Source organism: Canis aureus, chromosome 6 (assembly GCF_053574225.1).
Source record: "Canis aureus isolate CA01 chromosome 6, VMU_Caureus_v.1.0, whole genome shotgun sequence".
NCBI classification, from domain to species: domain Eukaryota; kingdom Metazoa; phylum Chordata; class Mammalia; order Carnivora; family Canidae; genus Canis; species Canis aureus.
This window is the reverse complement of record NC_135616.1, coordinates 4,393,695-4,411,713: the sequence shown is the minus strand read 5'-3', so window position 1 is coordinate 4,411,713 and position 18,019 is coordinate 4,393,695. Positions and strand designations below refer to the sequence as shown.

At 40.7% G+C, this 18,019-nt stretch overlaps 1 protein-coding gene across 5 annotated transcripts in view; it reads right to left on the bottom strand.

Annotated features, from left to right (window-relative positions):
- The window catches only part of PIEZO2 (piezo type mechanosensitive ion channel component 2), a 442,052-nt gene that overhangs the window by 84,518 nt on the left and 339,515 nt on the right, over positions 1-18,019 (bottom strand). For 2 of the 5 annotated variants that reach the window (XM_077899942.1, XM_077899943.1), the window contains exons 17-21: positions 15,821-15,994; positions 12,068-12,109; positions 6,336-6,368; positions 5,747-5,973; positions 3,590-3,750 (exon numbers count right to left, since the gene is read on the bottom strand). In XM_077899942.1, the coding sequence (XP_077756068.1) occupies positions 3,590-3,750; positions 5,747-5,973; positions 6,336-6,368; positions 12,068-12,109; positions 15,821-15,994 (637 nt within the window). The remainder of the gene's footprint in view (positions 1-3,589; positions 3,751-5,746; positions 5,974-6,335; positions 6,369-12,067; positions 12,110-15,820; positions 15,995-18,019) is intronic. The other 3 variants (XM_077899939.1, XM_077899940.1, XM_077899941.1) reach the window with 2 other exon arrangements.

Genomic DNA, 18,019 nt, shown 5'->3' with positions numbered 1-18,019 from the left:
GGGGGCAGAAAAGGGTCAAGATGGTGAAGGTGACAGGAGGGAGTGTCAGGAAATTTCTCTGTAGAGGGCACTTCTGTTAGTCCCCTCCTCCCACGAGGTGATGGGGAAGGGAGGACGGGATGCTGCCATTCTCTACCCAAATCCCAAGCGAGGAGCTTCAAGCAGCACCATGCAGAGATGCTAATCTGTGTACTCTGGACACTGATGTCCAACTTCAGTCAGAAAATTGGGCTGGCAGGGGTTTGGTGACAAGGCACAGGAGTTGCTTCATTGGGAGCCATAGACATTAGCAGAATTACAGGCTGTGTGAGTGCTGCCATTAGACCTGAAGCAGGAAAGAGGGAGTGCCCGGAGCTGTCCTAAGTCTTGCTCAGGGACACTGTCTACAGGGGTGATGAGACTCCGACAGAAAAGGTCAGGAGGAGCAGATGCTGGGAAACTAGGGGCTAGAGGAGCCCCATGAGAGAAAAGGAAGATTTAATCAGCTCCAGGCCAGTGTGAGGCCATCCAAAGAAAACACACCACCATTCCCCGCCCGAGGCTATGGTCTAGCCCAGAGCTGGGGGTGGGTGGGTAAGAGGCTTATAACAGAAGTTATATCACTGGAAAGGAGGGCAGAGGAGGAGGCAGTGAGGGAGGTGTACATGAGAAATGAAGAAATAAATAAAATCTTAAAAAAAAAAAAAGAAATCACTAGAAGAGGGAACTCTTCTACCTGGTAAGAGGTCAGAGTTTAGGTGTTGGTAAGGATGTAGAGAAAGGGGAACCTTCTTGCCTTGTTGGTGGGAATGCAAACTGGTGCAGCTACTCCAGAAAATAGTATAGAGGGTCCTCAAAAAGTAAAAAGAATAGAACTACCCTATGATCCAGCAATTACACTACTAAGTATTTACCCAAAGAATACAAAAACACTAATTCAAAGGGATATATGTACCCTGATGTTCACGGCTGCACTACCTACAATGCAGCCTAATTATAGAAATAGACCAAGTATCCATCAACTAATGAGTGGATATAGAAGATGTGATATCTATCTATCTATCTATCTATCTCTATCTATCTCTATCTATCATCTATCATCCATCTATCATATATATATTCATATATATATATAAAACTATTATTCAGCCATAAAAAAGAACGAAATCTTGCCATTTTGAATGATGTGGATGGAGCTAGAAAGTATTATGCTAAGCGATATAAGTCAGTGAGAGAAAGACAAGACTCATACAATTTCACTAACATGGGAATTTAGGAAACAAAACAATTGAGCAAAGGGAAATAAGAGAGAGAGAGAGAGAAGTGCAAGACAAGAAACAGACTTTTAACTATAGAGAACATATTGATGGTCACCAGAGGGGAGGAAGTGGGGGATAGGTGTAATAGGTGATGAGGATTGAGGAGCGCACTTCTGATGAGTACTGGGTGATGTATGGAAGTGCCAAATCACTATATTGTTCACCAAAAACTAATATCACACTGTATGTTAACTAACTGGAATTTAAATAAAAACTTAAAAAAAATAAAAACTAAAGCCATTTCTATCTTCATGTGAAAAAAAAAGAGATCAGAGTTTGGTTCTTTTTTGTGACTGGACAAGTCTAATTAACAAAGAGAGATTCTGTTCACTATCTGACATAATTATAGGACTTTCTATTACCTAGGAATGATCAGAAAGTGTTTTTCATTCAGGGGCATGGAGAAAACTTTCTCTGTAGGATACATTTTCAAGGGACATTAGAGGTCCGAAATAAAATGGTTTTTATGATTACATCCCATGTGTTCTGATCCCTTGATACTCCAGTGATGTTAATAAGAATCAGCGATGAAGGGAAGCTCAGAGACCAAAGTCAGTGCTCAGAGAGGAGAGACCTCATGATGTCCAAGTATCACACAGGAACTCACCCTCCGGGGCCAGAAACCCCTCATGCAGGTGGGATAACAACATGTGAACCTACAGTGACACACTTCGAGGTTAACTTTCTCACAAAGGGATTCTGGAAGATGTTAGCAGCAGTGGGAGCAGTATTTCTTTGATGCATGAGTCTCTGATGTGTTTTAAAGTTACAGGAGAAAGAGATGGAGTTAGGAAGGAAAATTCTGGAAGATTGCACAATGTATGAATCCTAGAGAAGGGAATGGTCATATGCCATCAAAGGCCTTTTTCCCAATTGTGTAGCAGGGTGAACAGACCATGATCCCTTATCTTGATACTCTATTAACTATAGACTAATTCTCAGGACTCATTAGGATGATTTTAACAAATTTATGCCTCCCTTTCATTTAGGATTTGTATGAAAGTGGTATCATTTAACTTTTTCTTTCTCTTTCTAAACTTTGTAGGATGAATTTCAGAAAGTGGATTCTCTATGCCCTACTCACACTAATTTCTTTCATTTGATGCCCCTTTCCATCATATAATTGTCTTCTCTGCAATAACTTCTCATGCCATCCAAAGACGTGTGTGTACATTTGATTTGGTTAATTCTGAAATGGCCTTTGCTATTTTTTAGCCAAATGCTTTCTCTTGCCCTTCTTCATTGCTCTTTAATACTCTGACCCTCAAATTCTTTCTGAATTGGCCAATTTACCTCTATAGTTAAAATGCTTAAACATCTTTATCTTCAGTGAATACACATAGCAGGCTAGATTTTAATTCTAATTAATGTGTAGACTGTTAACAGTAGAACATATGTCTCTTTTTGCTATAAATCTCACAGGTAGTTTCTGTTTTTGTTTTCACCTGGCAGCAATCATAGATCCATTCCAGATGGTTTGTGTGAAATGGAGAAAGTCCTAGTTTAGACTGGGGAGCTCAAATTAAGGTTCATCCCTTAGTTACCTACTCGTGAATATTTTAGGTTTGTAGTGTTGTAGTTGTAATATGTTGTTATGATTTAACTTTTTAAAAATTAGAGGCCGGAGCTCCCTGACTCAATTTTTAGAGGGCAAAGACTCTTTGAATTGTCACTCAAAATTAGTCCAGAAAAATGAGAAATATGTGTAAATTATCTCCTGAATAAATTGAAATTGAGCTAATCTCTCCATAGTAAGCATCAAATAATTGTTGGCTAAATGATGTCTCTCCTCTTTCCAGATAAGAAAACAGAACTGCAATACAATACAATGTTGAAGCACTGTGTCTTGTCTCAAAATATCCAATAATAAACAAGGTGAACTCCGGCACAGATTTGTATTAAATTTGGGAAGCTGAGTTTACACCAGTGGTAACATAAACTGGAATATTATTATTTTCCTCAAAAAGAGTTTGTGCACAGGTAGTGCAGAAGCACAGCCTGCTCTCACACAATTCAACTGAAGACTCAATGAAAATAAGTAACCTTTGTGATATGATGAAGCCAATCAGGAACTAAGCCAGGAGCATCTTTCTCCCCTTCTTTCTTTCCCACTTCTAAGGACAACTGTCCTTTGTTTTTTTGCATGTCAAAGTATATGTGCTGTCTTAGGGGCTTGGTGTTCTAATGTGATAGGAATTTCATTTAAAATAAAATCGTGGACAGTTGGAAAAGGAAAATGATGACCCGCTGTGGTTTTATTTGGCCTGACGATACAACAAATGTTCACTTGCCTCTTTCACAGAAACCCAGATAATGTACGATGAAACAATTTTGATGATATGCAACTCCAAAATCCACCACATGAACACCTGCAGCTTGTGAAAATACTCCAGGAATTTTAAGAAGAGCACAGTGAGGCGGTCAATCACCAGATGCCATTTGTTTCTTAAATCTGCAAAATAGTAAATTCACCCAAGTGCATAAAATGTTGTGGGTTTTTTTTTCATTATTATTTAAAGCAGATCTTATAACATTCAGATTGGAATGAGAAGCTGTAAAGTAGTAGTAGTGAATGAATTCTAAGAATATCGAAATCTGGAGGAAGAGTGGTCTAAAAATCCCATATCATAATGATTTAGACATCACGCACTGAGACTTTGAGGGACAAGGTTGCTTTCATTAAATGAGTGTGAAGAATAATTTTGAGCTTATTTATTCTTAAGGCTGAGCTATAATTCCATAATTTCTTGGGAATATTAGGTAACTGAGATCCCTCTAAATGACATTTTTCTTGTCAAAACCATGCTTCCATAAGTTCTAGTTCCTTCAGAAGCTTAAAGGGAGTGGATAAACTCTCCATTCACCCCAGAGGAGCCAGCAGCTAGAGCCTGCTCCTTGTTGCAACTGAGAGTGAACAGAGAGTCTGAATGACCCAGGCCCAGTTCATGAAATGTGGTCAAACTCACTTTAATCATAATTTTTGATCAAATGAATCATTTCCTTCTTTCCACCTTGTGCTAAGTGGTAAAATTTTGCAGACTGGGGTCATGCTTCTGTGTAGAGGGGCTGTCCCAGTTCACGTGAATAGAAGTCATGACAGAACTATTTTGTGGAATCACCACATCACCATATGTGTAAACAAAAGCTCACGAGCCTAGACAGATAAGGCTTTAAGTAGTTTCTTCTTCACATGACTGGGAGGGTTGTAGCAGTTATTGTACCTGGTTCTAAAAGTTTCAATAACATTTCAGACATCGTGAAAAATGCTTATTTACGAAGTGACACAGACAACAGTTGATACAAAGATTTCAGTCCTAACTGAGAATAATTTAGAGGTATAGATGGCAAATGTATGAGGGAGTGCCAGGGCAAAGTGCAATCCAATTTTTGGTGAAATCCTATTAGTAAAGCTCAGACCTTCATGAAGTACTTGGCTAAATCTTAGTCCTGAGTGTTTGGTCTCACTAAGCGCAGTTCTCCTTTACCCAGAGAAACAGCCATTCCTTAGATATGGGAAGCGTAGTTCTGGGCCTCTCTCAGGGTCTTCTGAGATGAGGGGTGAAAAGGCATCATGTTTGGGGGAATTTGCCTTGGGAGGGATTTTCTGCCTTGTGCTTTTACGTCTTCTAATCCTTTAAAGCACAGAACACCAGCAAAGACAAGCGCAGGACTCCACAGTCGTGGACTCACAACACCATCCCCAAGGCTACTCAGTCTTGTTCCTCCCGTACTGTCTGGGAGCTGCTCACCAGACCAAGCACCCCGCCTTCTCTGCTGTCAGATAAGGCGTCCTGATCATCACGGAGGTCCAGTTCTCATTGTGCCCTATTAAACGTTATTTCAAGTCTATGAAGGAAAATAGAAAAAGGAGCCTAAAGAATCAAAAGGGAAAAATTGAAACTAACAATGACAACAAAAATACCTCTAGGAGTTGGTTTGACATAATAATGATCCCATCACTCATTTGCTCCTCCAGTTCCCAGGTCCTGAAACATTAGGACCGAATTATAAATGTGTTCTTAATGACTAGTTCCCAGACTGGGATTTTTGGGATCTTTGAGAATGCATTTGAAAAAGCCCTGTTGAGAATGTTCTCAAATTCTACACAGCTGTCTGCCTCCGCTGCTGGTAGGAGATGTCCTTGCTCAGGTTTCAGACAGCACAGCTCAGAGCCACAGCTCCCCGGGCCTGGCCCAGACAACCTCTGGCGGATCAGAATCCAGGATCCATAGCTGAGGATCAGCTCTCTTCTTCTACATCAGAATCACAAGGAAATGATGGGAGCAATTGGAACCAAATGTTGTTAACTATAACAACCAAAAGACCACACCCCAATTTTTATTTCATGGACTGGATCAAATCTATATCCACCTGGGAACAAGTCCGATTCATTCACTGGGTCTGTCAGCCAGGATTTTCTGAGTAGCTACTGGTAGTGGGTGGATTACCTGAGGTCTCTTCCTCTTCCTCTTCCTCCTCCTCCTCCTCCTCTTCCTCCTCTTCTTCCTCCTCCTCCTCGCTGTCTTTTCCAAGCTCAGCCTTCCCAGCCTTTTCAGGGCATCCCTCTGGTTTGTCCTCCCTAGGCTCGGCCAGCTTCTTTAGGTCCGGCTTGTCCAGGCTGGCGGTCAGATTCATCATGGCAAGGTCCGGAAGGCTTCCTTCAGGGTGCGCCAGTCTGTTGGCAGAGAGCAGGGAAGTCAAGAGAGGAAAGAGCCCTGGGAGAGATGTGAATGAGGGGCAAGTAAAAGGAGGATAAATAAAAATGAAAATCAGTGCATGTACAGAGGCCTTGCAATGTGGGGTTGTTAGCATCTTGTCACTTTTTTTTTTTTAAGCTCTTTCTAAAAACAAACTGTAAACTCAGTTAGGTCTTGTTAGCTTTTCCAATTCAGGTTCTAGTGATTAGTCAGTAATGAGAGCTATTGACACCTAAACTTGACATTTTTCCCGGAGGAGAAAATGGTCAGAGTTTAGGATGTAGAAGCATGAAATGGCATCATGTAGAGCAAGCATTTCATGGCTTCACGGGGGACTTACTCATTTTGGTGGATTGGTAATTTTTTCTTGATGCTGCTCAAAGTAATTGAAATAGAAAGGAAAAAAAAGGAGATGAGAACAGAAGAATTATAAGGAATGTCAGAGATCACACATCATGCTACATATCATCCACTATTGCATTCCTGTATGCCGGTTGCAGTACGTCCTAATGCCAAGTGCATTCCAGGATGGCATCAATAGCGTGCTTTTGCTATGAACCCTAGGCTTGGCGACTGAATTGAGAGTGGATTGGACTGCAGATCATAAAGGGGAGAACATATAGACAACAGAGGCAAATCACAACATGCTTTTTAGTAACGCGGAAAACCATCTCACAAGAATCCAGTCATTCACACTCTCAATAGATTTTAAAAAAATTGTTCTTAAGTAATGTGTAATCACAGTCAACCATTGTATAGACTCATCCCACTCTGCCGTCATTTGAAGCGTATGCAGTGGAAGCGAAATGCTTTCAGGAGTAAGAAGTTTGCATCACGTCCCCAGCCCGCGGGCACCGGTGTTGATCACGGGAGGGTGTGTGACAGCCTGGGTGAGGCACAGGGACACAGTTTCACTGAGCCCGGACAGCAGCCGGAGCATTACAGCTTATTTCATATTGCACAATAACAAGTAGCATCTTCCTCCTAAATTGTTAAAAGTATATCTTTTTACTCATAGCCAATTTGAAGGAACATTTGTGGGTAATAAATATCAGGGAAAGATGTACTGGAAATCCCGATAGTCTTCTCCATTTGTAATGATAAGTGTATACGTTTCAGCTTGGTTGTAACAGGAGGGACAAATAATGATGTTATCCTATCTGTATAATTGTGAGCTCTGAGTATATTATCTAACCCTTCTGAAATTCACTTTTTTCTTCAATAAAATGAGTAAGTTTGGCTAGATAAAAATCTAAGCTTACTTGCAACTCATCGATTTTATATTTGAAACCTACCTATGATGCTGGGTAACTGTTGCAATGAATCCGCATCATTCTTAGACTTTTAGAGCTTTTATAATCCAAAATTAATTCCTTTTCACAGTGTCCACCAGGTAAATTATAGAATGCGGAAACAATTAAACAAGGAAAGAATGTCTTGAGGATGGTTCCACGTTGGTAGGAGTTACCACGATATACTACTTTTTTATTTTCCAAAGCTAGTCGCTTCACCCTCCTATATTTGGGAAAGTACCCCCTGGCCTCTCCTGAAACTCCAAGGCCATATTTTACACCCCAGCACTGCATGTCAAATCTCAGAGGACATACATGCTGTTCCTACTTCGCTAGGACTCTGCATATAAGGTGATATTAAATGTAAAAGCAGTCATGTGTCACACAATTGTAATAGTCATATGATGCATTCTCTAAGTGAGAAGATATTTTTCATTATGACATTTGGTGGTGGCATGATCATCTCGGAGTGCATTTCTATCATCTACATCGGTAACTGCTGTGACTCAGTACTGACAAGGAAAACAGCTTGCCAAGAATTAGAGCTAATTTGTGAGATGAAATTTACAGAGATGAGGCTGTTTCTGAAGCTGCCACTCTAGCTACATAACAAAAAGTCCTCAAGCAAAGAGGCCCCCAGAGTGTCTTTCCATAGGTGGAGCATATTAAGGGGAGATAAGCCAATGAAAAGATCAAAGAAAAACACTGGAATAAACCGTGTGGAAGCATGTCCAGAAGATGGATTTCTGGAAACCTGTAATAGTCTAAGAGAGATCTGGGACTAAATAAGGCTGGGGAGAGAAGATAACCGAATATCTGTGTCTGAGCCAAGTACCTGTGCATTTCCCTCTGACATAATCCTTATAAGGAAACCAGGCCTGTGATACCTGGATGCCTTCTGGACCAGTCTAACCTTGGGAGCTTGTAATGGATGGGAGAGAAAAAAGGGAAGATCTGTATCAGGCTGGAACTTACTAGAGTCTAGGAGTCTGTTAATGGAGAAACTACATGAAAAAAAATCTGTGTGCATAAAACGTGTACAGATGAAAATATTTCTAGTGCCTGATTGGAGTTTACAATTTTAAAGAGAACACCTGTGTATATATGCTTTCATTTTTCTTCCATTTTTTTCATAGCAATTTTTTGAAGGCAATACAAAATAATGTTAAAGCATGCTCATTGGAAAGATTCAGATTCAAACCTCAAGTAGAACTTACTAGCAGGATGATTTAGCAAAACTCCATACCCTGCCCCTAAGTCTCAGTCTGTTGATCTGTAAAATGCAATAATAGCGCCTACTTCACAGGAGGCTGTGAAAACTAAGGTGACTTCTGTTAAGCTCTTAAAGAAGTGCTTAGTACACAGGGACTATTTTTAAAGAACCATCTGCTAATGACAGATTTTCATGTACTGCTTTGATAATTGTATCACAAAGAGGCGGAATTAGAAACATGCTTTTGCAAGGGACCACAGCACACTGGACACTGAGGCAGATGCTCAACCCGGACTATAACTTTGTCATCAGCACATTCTTAACAGAATTGGTGTATGACAATGGCCATTGGGAAGAAAAAGAGCCAATGTTTCTTCCTTAGGAGTCTGTCTCCATCACTTTGAACCTGCACTCCCTGCAGTCTGCCCACCAACCAGCTCCCACTACTGCATTTGATGAGGTGGGGCAGAGGCGGAGGTGGGGCCATCTGCACCACGGGGAGTTCATGGACAGAACCAGCCTTCAGTTTGCCATTAATGAACAGCTGGCCCGAAGCTCCTGGAAAGCCTGTGTGCCTCAATTTAGCTATTTCCCCTCAGTAGTAAATTTTAAAAAGGGATCCTGGTTTTTCAAAAGATAAATTAGCAACCATGCTCCCTAAAACTCACAATACTGGTAATTCTGTGCTGAACTTCATGTGCAAATTACCTAATCTGCACTTGAAGGAAATTTACAAATAGACTTGGTGATGAACTGGATTCTCAGAAAACTTCCTCCCCTACTCCCTTAAAGTATACCTTTTTGCATGCCTTTCCCCCTATGGAGTTCATTTTCTTTTCTTTTGCATTATCTTTATCCATTCCTATAACTTCCTTGCCTTGCTTTTATGATGTTCCAGGCTCTGAGCTGTAAGCCTCTCACTGGCCATTTCTCCTTTTGCATTCTAACAAAGCAGGTGATGTTCTTTTTGTGCTGTCACTCACTTTTTCCTTCTGCATGCACAGCTTTCTTTATATGGTTCTTTATATGGTCCTCCTTGTGTACCTTTCTCTGTTTGTATCTACATAATATTATTCTAATTATAGTTCTGGGGACTCTTCCTTTGAGGGCAGAAAGCCAGTCTTAACTCTCTTGGGCTCCCTTGCACAATACAGCACTGGGCTTGGTATACAATGTGACTCATTGAATGTTTGATCAATGGATTCTATGCCCTGGATAGGCATTCTTATTTGAAACAGAAGACACAAATCAAAATGTCATCAGTCACCCACTATCCTCACCAATCCTACTTCACACTTTGTTAGGCCATGTCTAAATTTTAATCAACCCTGAAGTTGAATGTAGGTACACCTTCTCTTTCATCTAGAACTCCCATTTACAAACACAGTATTCTCCTTATGAAATAACACTGAGCTGGGCAACCCCGGTGGCGCAGCAGTTTAGCACCGCCTGCAGCCCAGGGTGTGATCCTGGAGACCCTGGATCAAGTCCCACATCAGGCTCTCTGCATGGAGCCTGCTTCTCCCTCTGCCTGTGTCTCTGCTACTCTCTCTCTGCATCTCTATGAATAAATAAATAAAATATTTAAAAAAAACACTGAGCATACAAGGAAGAAATTATGGTAGAAAGAAAGCTTACTTAACAAAAGGATTGACTTAACTATTTTCCTCAAAACATCAAAGCAGGTCCTATTCAAAATTGGACATGGTTTACACACAGCTTTTCAGAAGCACGGTGAGGGGATAGTTTATTGGGTTACATCTTCCGTGGGCAATAACTCTGGCCTTTCTTAATATGTCAGCATTCAGACAAAAACAAAGATTCTACTGCAAAGAAGATAGTGTAACAGTGGAATGTTTTGAGCTTTTAATTATTTTATATGACTCAGGATCTTGATCATTCTAAGAATTCCTGAGTGCATTCCCTCCTTGGCCTTGTGACTTGGGTTAACAGACATGGATAGGCTTTCTCTCAAGAGAGAAGTCTGAGATAACTGGAGCCATGACTTGTGCCAACCTCTGCTGTTGGAACCCCTCAAACCAACTCCTGCCTTCTTAGGTGTCCCAGCTGTGTTCTCATATAGCCAGTGGTAAATACTTTATGGGAAGAAACAGTGAGAGATAGAAAGAGATAGATGAACAAGAGAAAAGGGAGAGGGAACGGGATGGATGGAGGGAGATAGGAGTGAAGGGAAGTGAGGGAGAGAGGGAAAGGGGGAGAGAGATTGAGGGAGAAGATCCTTATGTTTGGAAAGATAAAATTTCAATAGTTGCTCAAGATCTCCAGCTGGAGTCTTTATCTTGCTTCTCTGCCTGCCAGCTAAAAACCTGAGCTTGGCTCCTCTCTCCCAGGCTACTGACAAAACTGGCTCCCAAAGGAACCAGCCAGTCCTCATTCCCTCCTTCAGTGATCTGCACAGTGATGCAATAATTTTTCACACTTCTTTCTGGAAGTTTTGGCTTCCAGGGTTTGCTACTTGGTCGTCAGCCCTGGGATTATCCTTAAGAGAAAAGTGAATGCAATAGAGACCAACAGTTCTTTCAAAGGGTTGCTTTGTTAATTGGATTAATTGCAAAATATATGTTTCTATGGCCTAAATTACTGGCTTTATTGCAAATGATGTAAAGTTATAGGAGTGGATATTTTAATTCACCTATTTCATAAAGTCAGGGCAGCTTTAGTAAATTAGATCCCAAGGGATCTTTTCTCCTTACTCTTTGGGAAGTTGAGGATAACTCTGCAAACAATACTTATCAAAGTTTACTCTTTATTATGTGTGGTCATTTGCATGTTTTATCTCCCCAGCTGGGTGATGTGGCTCTAAGGTAGTGCCCATTTCTGCATCTTTTGTGAAATCTGGTGATGTAAAAGATCTTTCTTCAATACACTGATATTTCAAGTAAAGGTATATTTGAAGAAACTGATGTCTTAATTTTCTTTTAACCATATATTGTTGTGACTATTATCACTTCATTCAGGAAATAACTGCCAAGGGTCAACTGAAGGGTGAGGCCCGGAGGTAGGTGATATGTGGACACCATGGTGAATTATACCAGGGACTCCAGGCCTGAGGAGCTGACGTCTCTGGCAAGGGAGATAAGACAGGCAGGCAGAGGACTGTACAGCAAGTGTCAGAAGGCAGCAATAATAGAGTGCTGTGGAAATTCAGAGGAAGGGCAGATTACTTTCAGCGAGGAAAGTTGGCATTTGTGGGCAGGTTTGTGGAGGAGGTGGTTCTTGAGCTGAGCTCTTGATGATGTGTTCAAGAGGGTGATAAACTCTTAGGCAAGCCTTGAACCAATTTACCAAATAATGATATTAACGGGGCATATGTTTGAACCAAGACCAAAGGCCAAGCACCAGCTGAAGACCCTCCGCAACCTCCAAATCCACTTGCAGCGCCATTCAGGATAAATACCCAATGGTTTGGTTGGCAAAATACATCCATGAGCATACCTGTCCACTGTCTGATGACATCATTTCTCATTTATAAAACAGCAAAGTGTTTACCAAACCAAGAGACCATTAAAAAAAAAAAAACTAGAGAGAAAACATTGAAGTACCCACCTATTTATTATTAGATATACGCGCCCATTGACTTTGGCATGGCTACGAGGTGAGAGATGGAAGCACAAGGTGGCATGTGGTGGTGATGGGGAGACAGGCAGGAGAGAGAAAGAGGAGATTGTTAGAGGGGAAAGAGGTAGATTGTCTTGCAAGCTTTAAGTCGTCAGGTGTGTGGTCATTGACACTTCGATGCATGAAGACAAGTCAGGGCAGCAAGATTTAAGAACAATGTGAAATTAGACATATTCAAGAAAAATGCTTGAAGATAACAAGTTGCTCCCTGCTTCTTGCCCTCCCCATCTCACACACTTTGCTAAAATTTTTTAAGGTTTCAATTTTCAGAGCACAGTTATCAAATAAAATACCATCTAAAAGATTGATTCTTGCTCCTTTCCCCAAATTAAAAAAAAATGAAATCCTACTAAGTAACCATATGCAACATATTGTTTTCTAAATTGTATAAGACTAAAGTTAAAAAAAAAAGTCATTTTGTTTCTATATGCATCCCAATACTCTCTAAAACAAAGGATGGACAAATTGCAGGGATGAATATTTAAATACATGATGGATATTTAGTACATTAGTATTAAATATATATTTTATAGTAGACTATAGTTATGTTATAATATTATATAGTTTAACAATATATAAATGAAATAATATTCCTGAGAACACCTTCTAGAAATAAGTTTTCTTCTCTCATGATGTATATCAAAACTTTTTCTAAATGCTAACTTTATAAATTCTCAAAGGCTAACCACAATGAATTCTTCTTCAAACACAAGTGACATTTGCCCACACGATCTTTTATGTGTGCATAAAAACATGGCACACACAAACAGTGGACAAAACTGGAAAAGAACAGGTGGATATTTACAGAAACAGCAGTAATGGAATCAACGTAAGGAATACAATGAATCAATTATTCCCTATTTGTGGGCCATGTTTTGTAAAGCACCTCCTAAGGAGGTGGGAGCAGAGAAGGCAAAGCATGACAGTCTAACCCAACTCTGTGAATATTTCTTTTTCTTCATAATTTTTATCATAATGTGGTCACTTATTAGGGCTCCAAGGACAAAAAATACTGCGAGGTGAAAACTATTAGTAAGGAAAAGTCCAGCATGGGAACAAGTTGCTTAAAAAAGATGGGATATGTATCGTACCTTCAAAGTTAAAATTTGGGGACTATATGAAACTGTTGCAGGAAATCCCAAAACACCAAACTTGAGTTTGAACTGAACTTTCAGATCCTAGAAAACTGTATCTCAAAGAACTGAAAATGAAATCCCATATTCCTAACTTCTTTAGAAAGCTGGCCTTATGTAATCTCTCGTCATTCTACGTTGTCTTGGAAAATTAACTGCTTCAGGTCATGCTCAGGGCTAAGCCATGGCCATGAGGAAGGCAAGCAATGACCTCAAATGGCTACAGATCATTTAGATCTTCTTTCTTCTCTTGCCAGGGCATGGAGGATGAGGGCTGTAAGTGGAGCAGCCATGGAAACAGGGAGAAAACATCTCCACATGACACTGCAGTCCTTCCCCAGAACCTACATAATTAAATAATGTTCTAAATGCTTCCAAGGAACTCTGAGGAACAAATTCAGTTTTCATGTACCCTAGGTCTCAAAAATTGTGACTCTTTTGGGCTGGTGCCATCTTTGTTGAGCTGCATGGTCTTCTGCAAAACTGGTCCTGAAAATCTCTATTTTCCAAATATTTTCCAAATATTTCTATTTGGTTGTGTGGTATTGGATTCAAAGGTACGATAGGAAGAACAAGGGCAGGAGAAAGCTCCTACATTCTGGGAGAGCTTTGCATGAGGAGAAAATAGAGATTCAAGGGAAGAAAGGCATTTGGAAGAAAAAAAATTAAAAGTATCATTAACAACCACCAATCATTACATTTCTTTTATAAGCATGCAGATATAGTTTGCGGGCCAACAGGTTTTTCTTGATTATTGAATATGACTTTTTGAACATAATGAATTTATAATGATACAAAGTATGTCTTCTTGTCAGAGTTGAATATCAAATATTAATTTTATCCCCAGCTTTTGCAAGCAATGTCAAGAAAGTCATCAAAAATACTTTTACTGGGCAGCCCGGGTGACTCAGCGGTTTAGCTCTGCCTTCAGCTCAGGGCCTGGTCCTGGAGTCCTGGGATCGAGTCCCACAGTCCCTCAGGCTCCCTGCATAGAGCCTGCTTCTCTTCCTCTGCCTGTGTCTCTGCCCACCGACCCCCCCTCTGTGTGTCTCTCATGAATAAATAAATAAAATCTTAAAAAAAATACTTTTACTAATTATTGATAAATCTCACTTTCCTGTGCCCGCACTGTGTTTGGAAGCTTTTAACCTTAGGGTGACTTCTGCTGCTAACAAGTTTGCCTCAAAGTAATCTCTCCCAGGGGGCTCCTGTCTTCTAATAACTACCTTATTTTTCCTAATGTTTGATTATCACTGAGGACAGCTACTGATGCCATCTGTGCTCTCTCCCTGCCAGGGCGTTAGGAAGAGACAAGTTTTCACTGAGCTTGCTTACTGATGGTGGCGAGACAGGATAAGAAATCATGATTGCTTGATACTTTGGGATTCTACTGGTTGGGAGCCATTCACAGCCTGAAGGTCATCTGGAGCATACTCAGAATGAAAAGGAAAGGTAAACCGGGTTCAACAAAACACAATATGGAAAATGAATCCGCTGGATGTAAATAAATAGAGATTAGAAAATGGTTTTCATCATCAAATAAGAGTTTTGGAGTTATCTGCGACTCCAGTTCCACTATAGCAGAAAATCGAATGCTTGGTAGTTCATAGACTGTCTGAGCTGAAATACAACTTCTCTTCCTTTGCTGTACTACTCATTGTTTCCCTTCAAAAAGAGTTCAGAAGGAATTCTAAAGGACGAGAGGGGATTGGTGGCTATCATCTGCAGTCCTTCCATATAGCCCTTTGCTCTCCTGGTTCCTTAACAAGGATTTTTCCAGGAACTGAACTATGGACTAAATCTGAAGCAAAGAGGAAAATCAGATCAGTATGAACATTCATTAGAAGAATGCTTGAAATTTCCCTGTGAGGGACCAGACTGTGAGATTTGTGATAAATCCAGTGGTGGTTTCAACACACATGAGCTGGGAGAGAGCTATCTCATCTGTTGCTTATAAACAATTTATATTTATTGATGAGAAGACAACAGAGAGCTGATAAAGGCAAACACTGTCTTCATTTTATTTCCTTACACGTTATTCTTACTACTATTAGATTGCAGATTCTAGCATTTTTGCTGTAGTTCTTCATTTCCAGAGTGGAAGGGAAAGCTCTTCACATCACATTTTGCTTTGCTCTCACTTCTTAACTGGCTGTTAGCACCATAGAGAACTCATCCTCTGAATCAGCCAGATTTTGTAAATGTTTTAAAAACACATTACGGGCCCAGATACAAAATCTCCATCACCAACTCTAAAGAATTTGCATCTGAGCAGCTCTTCAAAATCTACTCACGCGATCAAGATCACTTTGCATTAACCAGTCATGAGTCACTACGTATTGTTTCAGAAGCTCATAAAACACTCCATATTTTTTTCTCATTTCTTTTTCTGCATTCACAGCTTGGTGCTCAGGGAAAGCTCAAGGTTTCCTACCTTGAGTTATTGGCTCTACCTTAGTTATTGGCTTCCTACAGGGGACCCAGCTGAGGTGAGGAATCAAAGCTGTCCCCCCAGATCAAGAGGCTTGTGCTTCTTGTGAGCACTCACCTGTAGATGGCGCTGTCTTCCTTGCTGGGAATGGATTTCAGGTCTGTGAGTTCCAGGAACCTATCGTGGAAGTAGTGAAGGTGTAAAATGCACACCAGCAGAAAGGAGGTTGGGATGAATATGCGAGTGAATAGCTCTGCCACGGTAAACTGTTTTAAGCCAAGATCCTCAAGCCTGTAAAATAGAACAAAACAAAACAAAAATCAAGCGCCTTTCTTAGGCAATGAGGGCACATTCTTTTCACTCTAAATTCCATCACAGTCTTCACTGGCCTCAGTTATACCATTTCTTGCATTCTCCCATTTCTTTCCTCTCTCTCATGCATTCGCTTCGGTTTTGTCTCCATCAGTCCGACTGACCTGCTCTTACAGTGGTCAGTAACAACTTCAATATTGCCAAACTCAATGGCTGCTTCTCTGTCTTTACTTCTGCCTCTAGTCCTTCTTGAAACAATCCTGGTCCTGGTGTTGCCACACTGTCCTGGCTTTTCTCTTCTGTTGCTGTCTCCTCCTTTTTTAATTGGACCTCCAGATGTGAAACAGCCTCAGATTCATTCAGTGTTGAGTCTTTTATCCAGGTTATCTCACAAGTCCGCGGGGATTTATACACTGTCTTAATGCCAAGGACTCACGTGTGCATTTACAGCTCAGGCTTCTCCTGTGGACTCTCGTGCCCAAATGTCTACCAGGGGTTGTTTTTTTTTTTTTTTTTTTCTCTCACAATTATTGTATATTTAGGGTCTTCCAAACAGTACTCTTGATTTCCAGTTTTGCTCAGCCACACTGTTGTCCACCCCGGACCCCACTTGAGTTGTCTCTGATACAATCGTCTACACTGTGCCAAATTCTGAAATAAGGAAGTCTTTCTTTCTTTGCCTTGGCATTACATTCCTCCACACTTTCTTCAGTCTCCTAAACATCCCTTAAAACTGCCTACTTCTGTTACCCATCTCTGTAACACTTGCTCTGGATGAAACCACCATAAATTCTCATAGGACATGTTGCTGGTGACCCTGCCTCATGGTTTCTACTCTTGCTTTCTGACAGCACCTTTTTTTTTTTTTCAGCCAGTCAAGGGTTCTTTAAAGACTAAAAATTTTCACTAAGAATAAGATGCCAACATCACTACCTACAAGCCATGCATATCCTGTGTGCCTGGCTCCATTCTCCACCTCTGCTCCATCCACTGTCCCCCTTGCTCCTAGCAGGTGAACCTTCATCTGCTTCCTCGTTGGCACCAAACTCAGTCTTGTCTGAGGATCTTCACAGTTGCTGCTGTCTTTGCCTGGGATGCTTTTCCTCACCTCAACTCCCAACTCACACACTTCTCTTAAGGCCAGCCCTTCAGGTGGAGTTTAAATGTCACCTCCTCAGGGAAGCTTGCCCTGACCACTCCGTTTATAGTTTGTATTCTGCACTATTCACTACCTCTGTCTGTTTCCTTTATAGTCTTGCCACAATTTGTAATTAATTTATTTGCACAGTAAGTAGAGTTTTTTGGTTTTTTGTCTCCTCCACTGGAATATAAACTCTGGCAGTACTTAGACTCTCTCTTGCTTCCTGTTGTGTACCCAGGCAGAGTCAGTGTCTGGCACGTGAGAGGAGGCATTTGGTAAATATTTGTTGAATGAATGTTATAGTCATGTTAGCCTAGCTACATGGCGAGCCTTTCCTTTTAAGCTTTTCTCTTAGCCACCTCAGCAGGCTTCATTTAGTTCTATGCCCAGTTCTAGTTACTAGTTTAAGAAGTTGGTGGCAGCAAATCAGAAAAGGATATAGTACATGCGCAGATCTATTACACACACAGAAACAATTATTTCATCTGCATTAGTCTATTAGCACTTTTTCTATGGCATCAGTGCTCCTTAGAATCTTAGTACCAGCCACATACATGAGGAGAGACCGCTGCTTTATATTATGAGCCTATGAATCGACTGAACTGTTGAACTGAGCTTCAATTTGGAAAGTAGAAGGCATGATTGGCTGAGCAGTAAGCAGGTATTTCACATGAAACAGACATTTTAAAAAGTTATTTCATCAAAATGGGGCAGAAAATGCACTTTTAAATCAGTATTCATTAGGTACGTACTGTATGTGTCAAGCCCACGGCTCAGCAGGAAGACCATGAAATGATCTGTTCTCAAGGAACTGATAGACACCGATGACATCATGTTATACCAAAACCTTCTAAAGATGTCTG